The 22,261-nt window shown below is 35.0% G+C and overlaps 1 protein-coding gene across 1 annotated transcript in view; it reads left to right on the forward strand.

Moving 5' to 3' along the window:
- ZZZ3 (zinc finger, ZZ-type containing 3) overlaps positions 1–20,716 on the forward strand; it is a 33,710-nt gene extending 12,994 nt beyond the window's left edge. Inside the window, exons 2-11 of the mRNA XM_010082118.1 lie at positions 3,876–4,014; positions 5,440–5,587; positions 6,258–6,376; positions 6,680–6,751; positions 6,931–7,032; positions 8,443–8,538; positions 12,385–12,537; positions 15,969–16,103; positions 18,661–18,761; positions 19,112–20,716. Coding sequence (XP_010080420.1) covers positions 3,876–4,014; positions 5,440–5,587; positions 6,258–6,376; positions 6,680–6,751; positions 6,931–7,032; positions 8,443–8,538; positions 12,385–12,537; positions 15,969–16,103; positions 18,661–18,761; positions 19,112–19,256 — 1,210 coding nt within the window. The 3' untranslated portion in view covers positions 19,257–20,716. The remainder of the gene's footprint in view (positions 1–3,875; positions 4,015–5,439; positions 5,588–6,257; positions 6,377–6,679; positions 6,752–6,930; positions 7,033–8,442; positions 8,539–12,384; positions 12,538–15,968; positions 16,104–18,660; positions 18,762–19,111) is intronic.
- Positions 20,717–22,261: the final 1,545 nt, after the last annotated feature.

The following is a 22,261-nucleotide window of genomic DNA, read 5'->3' on the forward strand; positions in this document are numbered from 1 at the left end:
GAATACCTGCTGCTCAGTATCAATCCTAAAGAAGTGGCTTTCCTTTCTTAAATATTGGTCCTTCGAAAACCCATTTTATTCAAGGTTTTTCAGCACAGACATGCTGAAACTGTTTCTGTACTGTACTGAATTATTCAAGTGTTCGTCTGGAAGATTCCTGGCAATTAACATGATTTAGGAAATTACAGGAATGTTTCGGTACTGGGATTGTGGTACCACAGAATTACATTCTGTAGAATGAAAGTTTTCCTACAAAGAAAACTGCTTCAGGTTTTGTATGTGTTAACAGTTTAGTAATTAGAACTGAGAAAAGTGTAACTTCAGGCATTGTGGGGGATATGTCTGACCATGAGTTTACTCAAATTATGCATTTTTAGCTGGATGTGTTTGTTTTCTTTTGGCAGAGGATGTGGGATAATTTTCCTTGGTAATTCCTCATGCATCTTTCAGAGAAAATTATTTAACTGTAGCTAGATAATTTAAACATGGTTGCTCTTTGCCTTATTGAAGGATGGTGCCAGTTTTGCAGCAGGCCGGTGATCAAGGTTCCAGTTACTTTCTCTTTACCTTCATTAAGCTTCTTCAGTTTTGGAGAATGTTAGCGTAACTGCAGGAGATAGTTTGAATCACTGTGCTTATTTATAAAGAACCTTGGAAGATGGATAGTAAAATTGTTAGTCACTTTTTTCTTTTTTTTTTAATAGTATTGGAAATTATGCACACAGTGTCTGTTGCTTAATGCAGAAGTATTATGTTACTATTTGAGACTAAGAAGCCAGAACAGACAGAGGCTTTGCGAAGGCGCTCAACGTGTGCGTTATTTGGCTTGCTGCTTTTTCAGAGAAATACTTGGCCTTATTACAGTCTTGTAGGGCCAGAGAACTAAAAGCCTGTACAAACCTGTGAAGACAGTAGTGGTTCAAAACTTAAAAGAACATAGGCAGACGTATAATACAGTCAGTTACAAAGTCATGTTGGAATTTAAAAGAACGTGCAGTGGTTTGGAGAGAATGCAATATTGCAGCAAATCAGAAGTACCTGATTATGGAATATGCAAACTATGTATTTCAGGCTTAGCGTTTTAAATTTTTTTTCTTGGCAGTGTAAGATCCCAAAATGCCTATTTTCATGCATTTCAGTACTTCTGATACTCACTTGATAAATTTGCAGTCTTATTCCTGGGCTTCAGAATACATTCATTCATCAAAACTGAATATGGCAGTTAAAGCAAATAGCTCCAAGTTAATGCATTTCTTTAACGGAGGTACAACAAAATGCCAGGAAAACTTTTTGACTGAACCATTTACTCAAAACCCTCTTTTCTGTCTTGAATTATTTCATAATAGTGCTGTATAGCCACAAGATGAACATCCCATGACAAGTTTTTGAGTGATCCTGACATTGTAATATTTTATGTACTTCCATGAAGACCAGAGGTATCATTTCTGAACCATTTATCTTCCAAGTCCATGATCTCTTCAGTGAGGTTGTATGCATGTATTAACAAGGGAAGTAATTGAAGTTCAGTAGTATTGTTTATTATTTCTCCCCAAATGTAATTTCTTTCCATTCAGACTTAATTAACTCAGGCCACCTCATTAAGATGATTTCTTCCCCCCACTTTACATGTGTGAATCATCATGAAATTAGCACTTCATCTAAATTGCCAACATTTGGTTTCTTTTTTCTTCTATGTATGTAAATGTTTTAAATGAAAGCATTATTTTCTTTCAATGTCATTTGGAAAAGCAATCACTTAAATAAAATTTGACTAAATGAGGTAAAATGGCTCAAGAAAAGAAAGGCAGGTATTTATTTAACATCTTCTTAGGTGCAAACTTTTGTGTACACTACTGAGCCTCTGTTACTGTGACTAGATTTAACTCTAGAGTCTTGCATAGAAGTTTTGGTACCTGCTGATGGAAAAAGGCTTTCTATTGTCCAAGTTAAGTCATCTCTCCAGATACCATTAATTTCTTCTGTGTTGTTGCAGCTGCATCTACATAAAACGGCAGCCTGCCATGTTTCATTTCTCTGGAGTGTGCAGGGCAGGCTTCTGCTTAAGCAGTGCTGTTAGTCCACCTCAGCATGGACAGAGGTTGCCCAGCACAAAGCTAGGCAGTAATCAGATGCTATTTGTAAAAACTAAGTAAAGATCTTAATTCCACATACGATGATCCCTGTAAGTGTGTAACAGTCTGAACTGCGGTATTGTCTCAGGCCAGTTTTGATGTATCATCACTACTTTTGTAAGTTATTTCTGAAGTTCATTTTTTGCCTGTTCAAGAATAGCCCCAGTAATTATCCTGCTTTATGCAAATTTAAAACTAGATCACTTTTCTGGTAGTGAAAATATTCCACTACCATTCCAGTATTAATGGCCTATTTAACAAGCATTTTAGGTCTTAGTTGCATATAAACCTGAACATGTGCAGACAAATTTAAATAATAATAAATTCATAACAGAATTGTATCCTACTGTTTTTAAACAAGCTCAGTATTTTATTGTCAAACTTCAGTATGTATGGCTGTATTTTGTGTTTTCAAGTATTACATCTGAGTGGAAAGAAAATGACCCTTTTGCATGGGGAGGCAGCAGTTTAATGTCTAGGTAGAAACTTAAATATGTGATGGTAGAAAGTATTTTGCCTTGAGGCCGTTAACTTCCCTTCACTTAAAGCTTTACCCAATTACCAGTGCAGTCAACTGGAAAACTTGCATGAGCTCAGTAACCTCTGGATCTTTTCTGTAATACAAGTGGAATTCATCACGTTAAGCTTGTCTTTGTTTTAACAATAAGGGAATAGAAAGAAAATTCACTGAAATTGTATAGTAGTGGGTAGATTTTAGCTGACCTTCGTGGATGTTATGTTCCTTTTTTTTTTTTCTGAACTAAAATACAGTTACAATGTTAAATGTCAGAAAACATTATGTCAGAAAACATTTTAATGAAAAAAATTAAGTTGATACATAATAATTTGCAGTAACAGGGGCCATGATTCAGAAACTGAAATGGAAAACTGTAACTATAAAGCTAATAAAAGGTATTAAGTGTAGTTACCCATTTTTTAAAGGCTTTGTGACAATATTGTATGGTTTCATGACTCTGAGTCAGCTTTGCAGAAAACAGTTTGGGAAGCATACATTATTGGGTACAGGTATGATAGTCACGTCAGTGACTCTCAAGTGTGTCTCATAAATACGATAAATCTGGGATGGCAGGTTTGAGGGATTGCTGACATTTTCCTTCAACTTCTGTATTCTTAGAGGAATCTCTTTTATATGTATTTATTTTGCAAATTACTTACTCCTTGGTTTATTGTTATATTTCATAAATTATTCTTCTATTCTGCTCTGAAGCAAGGCTTCTATGGAATGTTTAGGTACAGTTTCTAAGCCATTCCTGTCCACCCTGTGGGTGGCTGAGCAAAATGTTAAAATTCTGCGGTAGAGACATTTGTATTGGGGTGGAAGGAAGCTGGTTTTGAAGTGGAAGAGAAATTAGGTCCTTTTTTTTGTGTGCGGTTTTTTTTTTTTTTTAACTTTGTAAGCAAAGCTTGTTGGTCATAGCTATTAAGAATATGAATGGGTTGTCCCTGATACCGTATTGTTTTAGCTAGTATAGAATTTACATACAAAGGAAATCACTGGGGCTTTAAAATTTTTTTCTTTTTATGGGCTTATATAAATTCATCTACTACTTCAAATTGATTTGTTACAATTTTTTATATAATTCAGTAAAAATGTCTATGAACTGTTTCAGATAAGGTATGAAATCTGGTAGATACTAGTAGATAATCATGGCTAGTATTTAGATGGGAGGGGTGTCACTTTTAAAAACAAATTTAGTGAGATGTTTTCCTTTGTCTCTGTAGTTATCAGAGACTGTTACAGACGATTGCTGTACTCGAGGCTCAACGTACTCAAGCAGTTCAAGACCTTGAAAATTTAGGCAGACACCAGAGAGAAGCACTGAAAGATCCTATTGGATTTGTGGAAAGACTCCAGAAGAAGGTATTTCAATAGGCTTTTCTTAAGTCTTACTCGGAATTTTTTTTTAAATAACTAATAGTTCATCATCAATAGAAATCAGAGAATTCTATGTATACTTGAATAAACATTATGAGTTCAAAATATTTTATCTGCTAAGCAAAAATGAGCGTTTGTTTTCTTATTAAATCTGTAAAAGAGAAGTCTTCAGTGATTTTATTAGATATACTTTCTTTCCTTTTTTTGGTGTGTTATCTTTAAATTTCTAATTGTAATGTAGATATTTTAAGGCAGCCTGAAATCTACAGGTGACTGGAAGTAATTCATAGTAGGACATCAGATATCAAGAATTCAGAACTTTTCTCATTAGATAAATTAAATGTTGTGCTACAAGTGAATTTGGTAGGGTACTTTTTAAAGAGCGGGAAATGTAGTTCATAGCCTAAAACCAAAAAGAACACTAAAAAATATACCTGAGTTCTGGATAACATGATAGAATATTGTCTGAGAGGAAAGAATTTTGATAAAGAAACATTTTATTTTCAAGCTTTAAAACAAAATTATAGTAACAGGGATACTGAAAAAATGTTTGAAGCTTGAATACTTTCTTGCTGACACATCTGCCAGTGACGAACATGCTCGACCTTCTAGTCTGGTAGCAACATGTTGTATTTCAGTGAAGAGTGGAGTAGGTATTTTATCGTGCTCTTTTCCTAGGTTTGTAGAGACCTAGGTTTAAAGAGAGATCTGATGTAAGCCCATGGTTTCAGTAGTTGTCTTTTCATTAAATTTTGAGGTGAGTTAATAGCATGCATGATATGTCAGTGTTGTATTTGATAATCCTTGTATAGGCAAATACTAATGCTAGTTGAAAGTATCTGGTGTATTTTTGTCTCCAAACCAAAGGAATGGTACTCTTAAGGTTGGCCTTTAAATAAAGTGATGAGCTTTGCAGTAGTTGTGTTCTAGGCAGAAGACAGCGAAAGCAGTGTGAAATATACATCGATTTCTTTGATTGGTGGGGTTTAGGTTTATCAGATGATAAACTCTGTATCTTACAGTTTCCTGTGTTAAGAAGGGTACAGATCCTGGGCAAACAGTTTGTTTAAACAAAATAAAAGACAGGTAGACAGTAACAGGATATTGAGGTCAGAAACACCTGATTTCAGCTGTGAAATATACACCCTTTAAAATTTTATGCTCAATAAGCCATCATTGACCGTGCCGCTGCATATTTTATTATGCACTGTTGTGTATTCTTGAAAGACATCTTTTCCTTAAAAAGACTCTGTGCTGCATGACACTTTAAAAATTCTGATTTTGCATTCTGTTGTTAGCTAAAAAGCAGTATCAGGTTTTCATAACTTTTCAGGATTCGTGTTTTTTTGTTTGGATATACAGCAATTGTGTTAAATACTGCTTTTCACTTTTCACTCTTCTTTTTTTCAGGTTGATATGGGTCTTCCATATCCTCAGAGAGTTGTTCAGCTCCCTGAGATTGCCTGGGACCAATACACCACTAGCCTTGGAAACTTTGAGAGAGAATTCAAAAACCGAAAACGTAACAGTAGGAGAGTGAAGCTGATTTTTGACAAAGGTAAAAGGAAAGTGGGCATACATTGCAAGAAAGAAATTACCAGTGTGGAAGTTTGTTGTGGTTTAACCCTGGCAATAAGAACCAGCCAGCTGCTTGCTCACTCCCCTCGCAGTGGGATGGGGGAAAGAATCAAAGAGTGAAAGTGAGAAAACTTCTGGGTTCAGATGAAGACAGCTTAATAAGCAAAAGCTGTGCATGCAAGCAAGCAAAACGAGGAATTAATCCAGTACTTCCCGTGAGCAGGCAGGTGTTCAGCCATCCCCAGGAACGCTGGGCTCCATCACGTGCAATGGTTACTTGGGAAGACAAAACTCTGTAACTCTGAACGTCCCCAGTTTCCTTCTTTTTCCACCAGCTTTACATGCTGAGCATGGTGTTACATAGTATGGAATGTCCCTTTACTTGGCTGGGGTCAGCTGTCCCGGCTGTGTCGTCCCCTCATAACTTCTTGTGCCGCCCCAGCCTGCTCACTGGTGGTGGTGGGGTGAGAAGCAGAAAAGCCCTTGACACTGTGTAACTCAGACGCTCAACAGTAACTTAAACATCCCTGAATTATCAACACTGTTTTCAGCATAAATCCAAAATATACTCGATACTATGAAAAAAATTAACTCTATGCCAGCCGAAACCAGCACAAGGTTTAATAATTGTTTTTTTGTGTTGCTTACAGTTGGTATACCTGCAAGACCAAAAAGTCCTTTAGATCCCAAGAAGGATGGAGAGTCTATTTCATATTCTGTCTTGCCTTTAAGTGATGGTCCAGAAGGTTCTACAAACAGTCGTCCCCAGGTAGTTGTTAGAAAAGGAAAGATAAAATTTTACAAAATAGTAACTTTTAAATTTTTTCTTTTTCTTTTTTAAATGGGTATGTGGATGATCTTAACTGTTACTTCAAGTGTTAATGTTGGTCATGACATTTCATTCATGTACTCAAATCAGAGAATTTATTTTTAGTTTAGGTAAATTTTATTTAAAGTTTTTATCCATTTATTTGGTTTTGTTTTGGTTTTACTTGGGTAGGAAAAGGGTTAAGTTATCCTAGCTGTAATTTTTCTAAACATGTATTCTATTTTATATACTCTATTTGAGCAGATGATAAGAGGGCGACTTTGCGATGAGACCAAACCTGAAACTTTTAACCAGCTATGGACTGTAGAGGAACAGGTAATGGGGAACTCTTCCATTTTGTAGCTGTGGTAACATATATAAGAATAAAAGCAAATTGTGTAATAGTCTTTAAGGCACTTAGAAGTTCAGAGTCACATGTATGTAGATACTCATCTTTTGACAACTCATACATTTATGAGGAAAGATGCATTTATTTTTTTTCCCTTTTGATGTAGAAAAAACTTGAGCAATTGCTTTTGAAATATCCACCAGAGGAAGTAGAGTCCCGACGGTGGCAGAAGATAGCTGATGAACTGGGAAATAGAACAGCAAAGCAGGTAACAAGTAAAACACATTGAGAAGTTATTCCTTGACTTTTTGGTTTTTTATAAGCTTTTTAGGAAGCACTGATAAGAGATTGTATCTAGTTTTCTCTTCAACACTTAAGTATTTTATTTCTAAATTGAGGTTTTTTCTGTCAAAAAAAAAACCCCAATTCATAAACTGAGGAATTAAAATAGATGGTTTATTTTTCATAATGTTCATAATGAAAGTAATAAAAACGATCTGACTGCTTAGGCATTGTTTTGAGTGCTTGTGCTGTGGTTGTAGTGATGTCAGTCACTTCGTCTTAGCAGTTGATACAGATTCACAGAAGATTTATTTGTAGATCCCTTTTTTTTTTTAAATAGCAATAAATAAAAGGTAGTATCTTTTAAGTAATCACTTTTTTGTAAAAATGTAACTGTGGGCCTGCATTTCACTAATAACAATGCGGCTCTTATTCTCAATCTTAAATACAGAATTTTAAATGTGCCCCAAAGCCCATGACAAAGCTGACAGACCTAGTTGTTCAGTAGATTTTGACAGCATGCATTTAATTCTATATAGCAAGTATAGTGACACCAATTGTTCTCAGATTGAGTTACACTGGAGTGCTGAATTTCCTGCACCTCAGCACTGTAGAGGGGGTAGACATTTTAATACTCACAGACAGAAGATTTAGTTCTGTGCTGGGGCCAAGATCCACAACAGGACATAGATGTGGAGACACCGATTATTTCTGCATCTGACTGGTTGGGATTTTTCCCCTAAAATGACATAATTTCTCCATTTTGACCAGAAGTAAAAAATGCTGATGATGTATATTTACATATAATAAATATGTTTACATAATTTCTCATATTTCAGTTGTATGCTTTCAGGTAAAAGTATACTTAAATATTTCAGTATACAAGATTACCTCATCTCTGATCATATCTATACTTGCAGGTATCTCTCTCCATACCTGAAAAAATTAAAATACATGCTTACATATTACATAAATAAAATGTAGAAGTACTTTCTGGGTGCTAACTATGCATAACTTATCTGTCATTGTTAAGAAAGAACAAGTTTAGCTTCAGCAGGTAACAAACTACTAGAATTCTTTTAGACAATGGTAGTGTTTTTTGTCTGAAAGCCTTCGAAGTGTCTGGAGATGTTACAAATGCAGCACTGCAAGATAGGTAGTGGTTAGAGTAGTTGTTGCAAAGTAGAAAATGAGGGTTTCTTGTCCTCATTGTGAACCAATGTACCAATGCTGGCAAAACTTTGAAGTGAAGGCCTGCTACATTTCATATGGAATTTTGTGGTAGTCAATATTCATACAGAATATTGTGAACCAGTGTAGCAATGCTGGCAATACTTTGAAGTGAAGGCCTGTTACATTTCATCTGACATTTAATTGTCATGTGTTTTTTTCCTAGGTTGCCAGTAGAGTGCAAAAATATTTTATTAAACTGACTAAAGCTGGTATTCCAGTTCCAGGAAGAACTCCAAACTTATATTTATACTCCAAAAAGGTGAGACAATATTAGAGCATAAATTCCATATTTCTCTTTGCATTTATGTGCAAACTGAGTCTAAATCATTAATATTTCTCAACAGATTTAAGTCTTGATTAGTGCTGTCTTGCTAACTATTTCTACCTTTCATGTGTTTCTTACTTGATAAATAATCCTTTTCTTTTGCCATTAGCACTGTAGAGTGAGTTGGGTGTTATTCTAGTATCACATCAATCTGTTAATTACATCTCTCTCAGGTAATCTCGGTGTCAGAAAAGAGAACATAGCAGTCAGACTGCAGGCTGAACTAACAGTGTAGAATGAACGGTCTTGGGGTATTTTCTCCTCGTTTGGAAGTTTACTGTAGTTGATGTAGGAGAGGATAACGAGAACCCTGTTGGAAGAGGATAATTCATATTGTATAGTCATCTTCTAATTAACAAAAACAGAAAATTATGTACAACTGAGCATACTGTACTAGCACAAGCATAGGTGCAATACTGAAATGTCATGTTTTATTTCAATTTGCAGGATATATGATCATTAAAATAGAATGGTCATATAAATGACCGTTAAACTGTAGTGTTTTTCCTGATCTTGGAACGGATGAGAAAAAAAATATGGTCCTGATTCTTAATTTGCAAAAGAAAAGACTCCAGATCTCTGTGCAGACCAGTTATATATGGTGATGTAAATAGTGTGGTACTTTTGGGTACTAGTGAGGACCTTAGACATTTGAAGAGGGCAGTCTCAGGTTTTATGGGGGCTTTTGGAAATGTTGATACTGTAAATACTGTGGTGAGATTAATCTGTTAGAACTCTAAATTACTTGTACAGTTACCATACTGTGGGGCTAATTTCAAAAGAGAATGAAAATTTAGTTTTGAAAATTATAATTCTTTGAGTTCTTTATGTCACCATTTTAAATTACCTTAGTATGTCTTGTCTTCTTTCCTCTTAGTTTTATTTGGAAAGACTGTTATTATAGAATGTGAGCAATGCAGAGTAATGAGCAGCAGATCACAGTATTTGATAAACAGTGGGAATACTTAATCAGTACATGTAACTTTTTACCAATATTTTTCACTAGTTTGAACAGTGATCCATAAAGTTCTTTAACCCCACTGCTCTGTGTCTGAACACAGTATAACCAAGAGTGAAATATATTTTTCATAAAATCCTTAACATTCTCATACTACAGTGGCAATGCTACCATCCTACAACTTTTTCTTGAGCTTTATATGTAGAACAAATCTAATATGTACATCTGTTTCCACAGTATGATTCATATCCTTATTACTAACTCATAAGAGGAAGGTCATTGTGCCCTGGTTTGTATTAAGGTAGTGTCTCCATTTGGTATTTGTATCCCATGTGAGAAATACAGCAGATGAAAAAATACAACAAATAGCGTATAGGGGAATTGAGTTCTCAGTTTGCTAATATAGCGGTCTACTTAGAGCAGAGATTGACAGCACTGTACCAAGCTGTAGTTATTCCCAAGTCTCCAGTGGAAATAATATAATGTGTCAGAAAGGAAATGCAAGAGGTGTTGGAAGCCTGGGTCATGCTTGTGCTGTGCTCATCCCTATTTTGATATTGAGTATGCATATACGCTGGGAACTGCAGTAACTGCTTTATCACCAGTAACAGAAGTATGAAAGTTGGATGCTGATACTTAAAGCACATATCTGTGGAAGAATAAAAACCATAGGTATATTTAATATAAATAATTGTATCAAAAGGGATGCTTCACAAGAAGGTACTTGCATTTCTCCATGCGGATTGCTCAGGATGCTTTTTTAAAATGGTTACTGGGGAGGTGAGGAGCCTATTCAAATAGTTCTTGAACATCGGTTTAAGTTACTGTGTCTGTCTCCTCATATGACATAATGTCTTTTCTGGTAAGTGATACAGGAAATTAAACAGAACACATGGGTTTATTTTCCTGTATAACCATTATCTACTACTGGTGAAAATAAAACTGAATCAGAGATTCAGGATTCTAGTATTCAGTTCTTCAGTTATGGCATATCATTTTCGACTTAATGCTTATATAATATCATTAGTACACCTGCTTTTAAGCTTAATCCAAAAGATACATTTCCCACAGGAAAGATGATGTTTTAAGTGCCTGCTTTCGTGTAGTATTTTAGTTCATTCTTCACCAGAAGTAGAATCATGTTAAAAATAGAATTGAAATCCTCAGTTAAATTCCTAGGTTGTAACTGTGTGCATAACAGTGCTACTATTTAAGCATAGACACAGTTTTGCTTTCTTGATGTCCAGATCTGGTATTGAATGCAGATCTGTTTTCTATTAACAGAAAATTTAAATCACTGTATCACATCAAGCTTGAAATACCATCTAACCTTATAAATGGAAGTATTTTGGGGGAACTGAAATCTTAAAGGAGACCAGAAAAGCAGCAAAAACACAGGAAGTCAGTGATCATAAGGCAGAAGGTGGAAAATTTCAACAGAATGGATATTACATTAGTCTTAGAACAAAATGTTCATTTTTATTTTATGCACTGTAGTTCTTCTGCAGATCTGAGGTACCAGCTTCCAATCATTACTACAGACTTCATCTCTTTCCTTACGAGTGAATGGGGCTAGTCTCAATTTTTTGTTCTTCTGTCTGCATAGGTACTTTCCATCTCAAATAATTAGTGTGATCTTTGCCTTTCCTTTTTAAACTGTGCACAGCTGTAAAATAATGCTACATCCCTCTTTAGAGGTTGAATCCCTCTGCGAAGATAAGTGGTTGTATTAGAGTATTACAGGTTTGTAACTTAGGAACTTTTGGGATAAAAAGTCTTGTGTAAAAAGAAAAAATATTAACTATTGTAAATATTCCTTATGCTTTATCTCTCTGACAGAAGCTAGACACAGTCTAAGACAGTCCTTGTCTTTCAGATTATTACAGAAAACACTTTTCTTATGGTTTTTGATTCACACTGTTTTCTTTAAATTGAGGAATGTAAGATTCATTTAAGTTGTCAAAATGCTGGTCTGGAAAATAGCTAAGTAAAAAGTTGAGTTAGTTTCATTCACCCTAAATTCTTTTTTGATTTTTAATATTCCATGGGGAATAAGTAATAGGGGCTGAGTGCCTTTAAGTTATCTATTTTAAAACTGCCATGCCATGCGTTCTACACCTTCAGACAGCATTAGAGTTGAAAGGTTTTAGATATACACTAATGGAGTAATTTATCTCATCTAACAGTCTTTAGGTTCCTTTTCCAGTCATCAACAGTGAAAAAGAACCTTCAGAGAGCAATTCTAACTCTTAGAAACCTCTTTTAGGGTGGAATGAATTGCCTGTTCTCTCCCTGGACTGGGAAAGAAATCTGGACAATTAGCCTAGATTAGATTTTCTAAGGTACAAATTAATACAAGAAGTTGATATGTGTCAAGCAAGCATGGACTGGTCTTTTGGATCTTGGACCTGTGCAAAATGACTTCTTTGTTCAGTCTTGCACTCACACCATTCACAACTCTTGAAAGTCTGTTAATATCTTTGCACTTTGGTTCTCGATCTTCAAAACTGTAACAGCTTTATTTTCTATTTTTCTGTTGTTGTCCATCTCATCTGTTTAGATGGTAGGGTTTTTATGGTAAGGGCTCTTTCTTACCGGGTTCTTACCAAAGAAGTGTTGCCCTGTTTATCGGATTTCAATTGTTATGGAGGAAAAACTCCAGCTGTATGAGGCTGTGATATGGAGGTTTAAGTAAAAATAATTAAAAAGATGATAGACTGTTCAGTGCAAGAGAGGAAATTTCCGGCAAAGTTTTATTGATGAGGATTACTTAAATAATAACCAAGGACTGTTTTTAAAAATGTATCATTTTTTCACTGTAGTCATCAAGTAGACGGCAGCATCCTTTAAATAAACATCTTTTCAAACCTTCAACTTTCATGACATCTCATGAACCTCCAGTTTATATGGATGAAGATGATGACAGATCCAGTTTTCACAGCCATATGGATACTGCAGCAGAAGAGGACGTATCGGTATGTCATTTAAATCAGTCAGAGTATGTCTTGCTTACTGTAATTTTAACCTTGTTTAATGAATAACCTGAGGATTAAGCATCTTTGCTATAAAATAAATATCATTAAGTAAGTATTAAATTGTGGTAATTCATGAGCCCTTTTGAATTATAAACACATCATTAATATAAAAGCCCCCAACTGCAGAAAATTTAGACCAAAACAGAAAGGAAGTATGTAAAAGAAGTAATAAACAGTTTTGTCCTGAAAATCATATAAACGATATAGCTGTGATTCTGCTTAAAGATGTCTTGTATTACAAGAGCCCTGATACAAGATTACTTGTATTACATAGAGCCCTGGTAAAATATGAATTCTGTTGGCATCATTATTTTTTTTTGTCTTCCTTCACTGGCTGAATTAATTGTGGATTTTTAAAAAATCTGCTTCAAAGTGTGAACTAACAGACTGATTTGTCAACTGGCAAATGTATGTGTTTTTAGAGGCAAATTCTAGTAGACATCCTAACCCAATGTATTATGCCATAATGTAGTGTTCCACTTGCCTAATTCATCACATACAGTAATAGTGCAAGAATTTAGACATATGTCTTTCCCACTTCCATATAGAGGGACTATATCCTATTGCTAGGACGCTGGGCAAGTTTCACAGCTGGTGTGAATCACTGCGGCTGTGCTCTGCTTAGGCTGAAGAACTGGACTTGTTAAATTTTCTTTTTTTGTCTATGAGCCTAGTGACATCTTGTGTGTGAAAATCTTGTTGCATAACAGAAGTATTAAGACCACCCAGTATGAGTCCATTCTTTATTGACTTTTTTACATGCACTGCATAATCTTCCTTACATTACTAAATTTGATAATATGTTATTCAGTCTTAAATCCCACCTTCACTCCTGGTCTGTATTCTCTCTCTGATGCTCTTTTGGTTTGTCTGCAAACATTCCTGATAACTTTGCGTATTCCAATAAGAACCTTAAAAGACCTGGAAAGAAAGATGCATATTAGAAAAGATGCAGATTACTGTTATTTATCTCAGTGGAACTGGTTTTGAGCAAACATTCTTTTGTTCTGTATTGGTTTTTAAATAACAGATTTTCGAACTGTTCTTGAATATTTTCCTGAAACATTTTGGGTTTGCCATGGTGTCCTAACTCTAATGAATATGGGTACCATAAATCAGCTGGCATTTATTTTGATTTGGATAGAAGTTGCAGTGATAATGGTGGACTTGTACCCCCCTCCCCCTTTTTTTTTAATGTGGTTTAATCTTTTCTTTCTTTACTAGTACAGCATTTCCAGATTGGATATATTTCTGGCTTGTAGTAATGTAGAAAGACACAGGTGAGCTCAGTTACCAAAAAGATCCCCATTATCTGCAAAATAGAAGCAATTTGGAAGAAGAAAGACATCATGAGCTATATTCAAAATGAATGTATGAGATTCTGTTCTAATGTTAAAAGTCAGGTCTCTTAGACACTGTCCTGGAGAAAAATACTTAGCATTAGCATGGTAAAGAGATTCAGTGTAGCAACAAAGTGATAGGCAAAGTTTTCTTTGACTTCTTCACAGTGGAAGGTACCAGGTGCTCTTCCTTTGCAAAGATGAAGGACTTTGCCTGGATATTACCAGTCAGCTTTACGGTATGGGCATAACCATTGCTGAAAAATTGTTTTAGTATAAATGAGTTATTACCAGGTGAAGATGGTCTATTCCCAACAGAGTGAATTTACTTTTTAGTTTTGATTACTTCATTTTGGGACTAGGCTAATTATTTTAGAATACAACCAGTTACTATTCCAAAACAAAGCATCCACACGGAGCTATTATAGCGTAGTTTATTAAATATACAGTTATTTTGTGCTAGGCAGTTTTTCTCAGAAAAAATTGAGATTTGCATGGAAGGTGAATCCCTGTTTTATATTAAGAGAATGTAGCTTATCACCATACAATTTAATTGTGTCATTTCACCTTGATTTTTCTGAACATTTGCAGTCTAGTCCTTTATATAGGTTCATAATTCCAGTTAAATAATTGAAAGGCCTTTAGAAACCTAACGCTAAAGAGCAAGCTTCTTTCCCTCACTTCCTTTAATAAACTTACTAAATAATACAGATTCTTTAATCTTCATGTATTTGTAAAAAGAAATTGAAATTATGTGTGCAGGCTACATTAGAAGACTTTTGGTTACTATCTTGCATTTGTTTTCTATAACTGAGTGTTCCTATCAATATAGGATCTGAAAACTGCCCTACATCAATAAAGACTTGTCATCTTTGAAAGCAGCTGACATCTACCAAGTACAGCTGCTACGATTAAATAGCCATCTTGGAACAGGCATCTGTATTAGAATGACAGGTTCTATCTTCTCATAACATAGAGGTCCTCAACCTTTGTTGAAGAAAATTGGATGAGAAAAAACAGAAATGGTGTGTTTCTTTGCAAAGAAAGAACCATTTGTTATAAATCTCGGGCAAAATTGTATGTACCAGCCTGTAAGGAAGCAAACTTTTTCATAATTTAGGAAAAATAGCAATCTATTTTCTTAAGCTATGAAGAGACAGCATGAAGTAAAGGGATGAAGGAGTTGGATAACTCAGAAACTTCTACTCTTCCAGTCGTGGAATGATGCTTCTCATCACTTTTTATTCTTACAGGTCATGGTAGAAAGTTAATACTGTTAAGATTGACTGTCTTCAAATAAACAATATATCTAATGGAAGCTTGGTACTCTCTTGATTTATGGATCTTTTAAAAATCTGAGTTTGTGTAAAAATTCTTAAAACTGTAGAATGTTTTTTCAGTGTCATTTGTTTTTAATATTTTCACAGCTTTGAAAGTCCTGCAGAACAGCGAGCATAACTATCCTTAGAACACTATTATTCTATACTGTGCCACAGAATAGTAAAGAAAAGATCAATTAACTTGATAAAACTGACCTGAAATTTCCGTTCTCAAGTGTAGTATCTGTTGGAAGTATTTAAAATGAAAATAAAGTAGCTTTGTCTTAAACAAAAGCTAAGTCTCCTGCTGTAGTTGCCATTTTGCCCACAATGTATGGACAAGTGGATTATATGCAAATTGCATCTAAGATGAGAATAAAACTAGGAATTAAAATTAGGCACTGCTGCCTCCTTTGTGCTACAGCTAAGTGCTTCACTGGAAGAAACTTGTTTGTAGGATAATGGTTTTTTGCTTTAATGCAAATAATAAAGTGTAAATAATACAAAATAAAATGTTAAGTTAGCTGTATGCACTATTTTGTGTTACGTTTTTAAAAATAATTTCCCAGTATGTTTCTGAGTTAGAATATATTGCCAGCATTTTCTCCAAGTTTATTAATCATACGTAGTGATTGATGGAATATATGTCTTACTTGTTATTATATTCCTAAAGTAAATCATGTTTCTCCTTTTTTTTTGTGACCATGAACAGGATGAAGAGAGTATTCCAATAACATATCGAGAGTTACCTGAATACAAAGAACTGTTAGAGTTTAAAAAATTGAAGAAACAGAAACTACAGCAGATGCATGCAGAAAGTGGCTTTGTGCAGCATGTGGGATTCAAGGTGAGTTTAAGAGACATTCTTTTGTTACTCAGTGGAATGTAGTAGTTTTCAAAGACTTGTATATATAATATAAGCAAGTTTGTTTCCTTGCTTCTTGTTCACTGTGTCTGCTTTTCCACATCTTCTTTAATAAAAACAGTCCAAGTAATTCACTCCAATAACTCAGGTTTCACTGAATACTAATATTGTATGAAAATTAATAAGCATACTGTCTTTTCCTCATCTATGAAAATACAGGTCTAGAGACAGGTTAGATCATTATAGAATTCACTTTGACACTACACTCTTGTTTGGGCAGTGATTTATGGATGATAATTCATTGATTTTCAATGAGAACACTAATAGATTAATTATTTCTGTGTTTTGTAGCAGCTTCCTAATCCTGTCAAGTAATAACTCACAGAAGTTGAAGCAAGGACACAAAACCAGTAGTTCCTTGAAATTAAGAAAATAAACATTAAGTTAAACTAATGTGTTGTCCCTGTATCAGGAATTAATATGCGACATGAAAGAAAGGGCATTCTCTAAATTATTTAATCTTCTGGTTTGCAAGCCATTTCCTGTATAACTGGTTGCCATGTTGGAACAGTTTCTTCACCTTGTTTAGTGTTATGCAGATAGATTTATTTTCTAATATCCATTTCCATAAGAATGCAAAGATCCTCAGTTTAAAGTTAAGTTCAAAATGACTGGAAAATTAAGACAGCCTTGTTAGTTGACATTGACGAGTTAATCATGGTGTTATACCACCAAGGCACTTTTATTTTTGCTATATTTTTTTTTTTAGAGTTAGGATGGTGCGGTTGGGGTTTTTTGTTTGTTTGGTTGTTTGGGGTTTTTTTTAAGTCAGCATTTTCTTCCTCAGAAAATCAAAACTGATTGGGCAGACCAGACTTCTAGGTATCAAACTAGTTGCTTTTTCTACATAAAATTATGCAGTGTCAAGCATTCAAAGTTTGAAAGTTTCTTTGCAATCTGAATTTGATGTTACTACGAGTTATAGCAAGCTCTGAAATTTCATGATTATATGCTATTTTCCCTCAGGAGTACTGCCTTGCTCAATGCACGAGCTGGACAGAACTCACCTAATAAGCAACCATTTAGAATACTTTTGGTTCTGCATGGCCTTCAGCCTCTTTTACTACATGTTATTCAAACTCTACTTTGAATATTGAATTATTGAATTCCTTGTGGGCTTTTTATGGCTTTCATTGCTGTAATACCAGAGCACTTTGCAAATATTTTTTTTATCTTTATGAAAAGCATGGTATTATTTCTGTTTCACAGGGGAGTTGGAAGCTGGAGCACAGGAATTAAGCTCAAAGGTTTCCACTGGTCTGGTTCTTAAAACTGAGATAACTGGAACCAATTTTTATTTTTTATTTTTTTTTAAAGTATTTAGCATTATACTGAACTTGATATGTTCAGAGAACAGCCCTGAATATGCTTAGTCCCTCCTCATTATCAGCCCTCAAGCTCTGAAAGCCATCTGTGGAAGGAAGGGATACAGCTGTGACAAATCTGTCAGGTGGAAGGTGGTTGTAACCCTGAGTGGATTAGTTGTTGCTAGCAATGAGCTGCTGTGCGAGTGGGTTTCACAGATGCTGTGAGAGAATTACAGGTTCTGAAGGAGCATGAGCTATGGGAGCACAGGCTTTTTTCTCATATTTCTTTTTCCTTTTCAATCCTATCTCTGCAGCACTCTTCATAGTTTAGATTTTTAAAAAGTTCTTCTTTCCTTCAAGTCTCATTTTCCAGGTTTCCTTTTTTATCAAATGTTTTTGCATTCCGGCTCTTCTGTACCATCGTGAATGTTTCATCCAGTCTTAATGTTTTGTGTGTAGTCTGTTTCCTCCTCTTCGTGCCACACTCTTCTTGCACTAGCTGCTGGTGTGTTGTCCCTGATTCTTCTCAGGGGATTAGTTTTCTTGTTGTCTTGCTTGGCTTTATAGACTTCTTTTCCCTGAATATACTGTCCCGCTTCCTTTCTAGCCACATGGCTTTTAGTTCAGCCCACCTATAATGTGTTATTTTATTTCCTGAGTTTGAAAGCGCATCTGTCTGACCTGTCATGTCCTAATCTGCAGCCCTTCAACAGCCTCCCAACAAGCTCTACTGTTACTGCTTTCTTCTGCCATGGAAAGTAGCTCTGTACTTCAAATATTTCACGTGGTTGGACTTAAGCTATAGAAGCATCACATTCATGAATTCTGTTGCAGCAGTTCTTACAGCCATGTGAGGATACACAGCGACTGCAGGCAGGACTAGGTCTGGTTTTGTTGAGCAGGAGGATCATGTCAACATGGAGCGTTTGGGGAGTGGGAAGCAAAGCGAGAGAAAGATTGATCAATCCTTAGGGCTCTGGAGGGCCTCTCCTAGAGTATGAGGACTTCTTTCTCTATAAATACTTTATGGTCTGTGATGAGAAGAATTCAGCTGTGTGAGCTAGTAGTAATTGACCTACATACGTTCCTTTCTATATGGTGTATTGGTGTATATTGTTACTAACATAAGTGATTGCAGTTGTTTTTTCAATGCTCTGCCATCTGCTTCACAGTGTGATAACTGCGGAATTGAACCTATCCAGGGTGTTCGGTGGCACTGCCAAGACTGCCCTCAAGAAATGTCCTTGGATTTCTGTGATTCTTGTTCTGACTGGTGAGCAGTTTACGCTTCTACTTGTTACTTGCAATTAGCTTGAATCTCTCTATGTGGCTTAATTGCTTCTATGTTGGAAGTCTTTGCGCCAGCACAGTACACACCTCCTGTGTTGGGTGACTTCTAGCATATCTTTGGGGGAGATATATTTTGTAATGGATGTATAAAATTTTTTTTCTTAATAGAGTGGACAGATAAGTTTGGTACTGTTGAATAGTGGGGAAAATTATACTTTATGAATTAATTGGTATCAAGTTTGATATGAATCTCTTAATATGATTGCTATTTCTGAAAGTTAAAAGTAAGGAACGTGTTTGAATTTTAAACTTATCTTTTTCTTTCCCTTGCAGTCTGCATGAAACAGAGATTCATAAGGAAGATCATCAGTTAGAACCTATTTACAGAGCAGAGACATTTTTAGACAGAGACTACTGCATGTCCCAGGGCACCAGTTACAATTATCTTGACCCAAACTACTTTCCAGCAAATAGATGACATGGAAAGCAGATCTACCATCTTGGGCTTATTATCCTCTTTGAAAAATAACAATGGCACCATTGTTAATTCTGTGCACATTTTGGAAAGACTCTGCTTTCCCTGAAATGTCGCTCACAGCATGACAGCTTCCTGGGTGTACTTGTCAAACTACAGCTTTGAGCTGTCATGGTTCTAGATCACTGAACAGCAGCTGAACATTCCTAGTGTGCAGAAGGGTTACTGGGAGACTTTCCTTTCACCACGTTAGTCATTTTCAGGTGGTGAAACTAAACACAAAAGAAAAACATACAAAAGGGTGAGCCAGAAATGAGAGCACACATTAAAGATAGAATAAATTCCAAAGGCTTTGAAGAACTTGGTTATAATGAGATCCAGAGGAGATGAAGTATTTATATAAAAACAGTTTAGTAGCTTGCAGTTTTGTTGTGAAATAGTTTTCAGCACAGTAACTGACTTCTTTAGGCAAGGTTTAACCAATGACAGTGTTTGCTTCTAGGATGTACTCTAAAAAATATTCACTGTCTCAGCAATGGTTGGTTACAGGCCTTTATTAAATTGGAGCTGCTTAATCACATTGACTTTCAATTTTTTTAATTTTTGGTTTTTAAATTTTTTTTTTAAACCACGATGAACTCTATTTACCAACAGTGAAGCACTACAGGGGGCAACTATGGCATTGCTTCCTTAACCAGCTCATGGTGTGTGAATGTTATAAAATTGTCACTCAGATATATTTTTTAAATGTAATGTTATATAAGATGATCATGTGATGTGTACAAAATATGGTGAAAAGTGCCAGTGGTAGTAACTGTGTAAAGTCTCTAATACTCAACATTAACTCCTTTAAAATAAAATACACAGCCTTCTGCCTCTGTATTTGGAGTTGTTAGTGCAACTCATCAAAGAAAACTGCCTAATATAAATCATATATATGGTAATAATTTTTCCTCTTTTGTAGTCTGCACAAGATCCATGAAAGATTGTATTTTTATTACTATTTAAACGGTGATTAAATTTAGCCTGAGCAGTGAGCAAGGGTTCACATGCATTCTTTTATACTGCTGGATTTTGTTGTGCATCATTTAAAACATTTTGTATGTTTCTTCTTATCTGTGTATACAGTATGTTCTTAAATAATGTTCAATTGTCAGGAGAACTGTGAGAAATAAACTATGTGGATACAGTCTGTTTATATATAGAATGCTTGCTGTGACTTCCTTTCTGTGTAGTTTTGACTTTTTAATTAAGATGGAAAACATTAAAAGGACACTTTAATACGTCATAACAAGATTCACTATGCAGACCTGCAAGATGCCCAGCACTTTCCTCTGCTGTTAATTTCAGTGGGAACTGATGGTGCTCTGCGCCTACTAAAAAATGCTTTGCCTTTTGCAGGATTAGCATTTTAGTGTTCTCATATCTTACTCACAGACTGTTCTTTTTCAGATTGAAGAAAATTCAGATTTTAGTAGCCTTGGGTACACTGTATACCATTGTCTGAGAAGCTTTGTAATTATTGTGACATATTTTAGTTAATATATTTTCTATTGAAATGTATAGCTTGTGATTCAGAAACACTTGATTATTTTATAACTGTAATAGACTTCCAGTTGCTTTGAAACTTGAATACTCAGAGTAATTAGTTAGAAGAGAAACTAATTTGACTTTAAAAGATGGCAATAAGAAGGATAATTAGCTGGCTGCACCTAATAACTTATAATTATAAACTGATCAGTATTAAGTTTGGCAATAAATTTAGGTGTAGTTATTTTTTGAAAAAAAAGAAAAATTTACACATTTAATCTATTTAGAAGGTAATACAGTACAGTTACTGAAACACTGAGCAAGTATCATATGTAAACATATTTCACATATCTAGTATACTTAGATAAATTTAATAAACCTTAAAAAAATACAACACAAAGATTCACATAATGTATTTTAGTTTTTAATTGGAAAAGGTACTGCTCTGAGAGGTTTTCTAATACAATAAAAAATGCACTTTCCACACCATTCATGCCCTTTATAGGAAGCTAGAGTTGGTGAAGGTGTATTATCAGGGAGAGAATCGATGGTAATCTTTGTTTTCTGCTGAAAAAATTATTGGAAGAAAATAACAAAAGTACATTAGTGAAAATATTCATTCATCAATTTAGGATAGCGTGGGAAGGACAAAAAGCCATGGTATAATGTGAATTAGATTGGAAGCAGCAGGAGAATTTAAAGTCTGAATCACCCAAGAAAGAAGTGTCTTGGATAAATCCTCTTTTTATTGAATATGTATAAATATTTATATTTCCATATGCATGCATATACAGCTATTTCTCTTGCATACATTATGAACATATGCAAATAGATACCTAATGCACATACACCCGATCAAGCATGGGAATTTGTTTTGTTCCACAGAAAGACCAGAAGAAGCAGAAAGAAAAATGAAACTGTATGTTAACTAATTTTTGTAATTTGATTTAAAAAAAAAAAAAGTAGTTGATTGTTGCCTTTGTTCCCATCCCACACAAGTATGATACTCCACACTTTTCAACTTATATTGTAATTAGAAGTTATAAAAAAATACTCCACAAAACCCACTCAGATGAATTTGCAACTTCACGGTAACTCCAGAATATTTTACTATTTTTTTGGAAAAATACTACACCAGACAGCTGCTAGTGCTTCAAGGCTCGGTTTAGAAAAACCTGCCTTCTCAAGCTGATGCATTCTGAAAGTGTCTCGCTTAAAGCTGTTATACTGCAGACGTTACTGGTCACTTAACGGCATTGGTCTGGAGCTGGAGAAGCACGTCCTAGAGCATCAGAGGTAAAATGTAGGCTATAAAAGGACCCAGGAAAGAAGGAACATCCAGGATATGAAGGATAAGAACATATCTAAAACAGTCCCTTAAAACATAATTGAATTCGCATTTACAGGGCAAATGCCAAGGAAGAAGAAGAAACAGAAGAATCTGCCCTGAATGGAAAACGGACATATTCTGTAAGCAT

Source organism: Pterocles gutturalis, unplaced genomic scaffold, assembly GCF_000699245.1.
Source record: "Pterocles gutturalis isolate BGI_N339 unplaced genomic scaffold, ASM69924v1 scaffold14449, whole genome shotgun sequence".
Lineage (NCBI taxonomy): Eukaryota > Metazoa > Chordata > Aves > Pterocliformes > Pteroclidae > Pterocles > Pterocles gutturalis.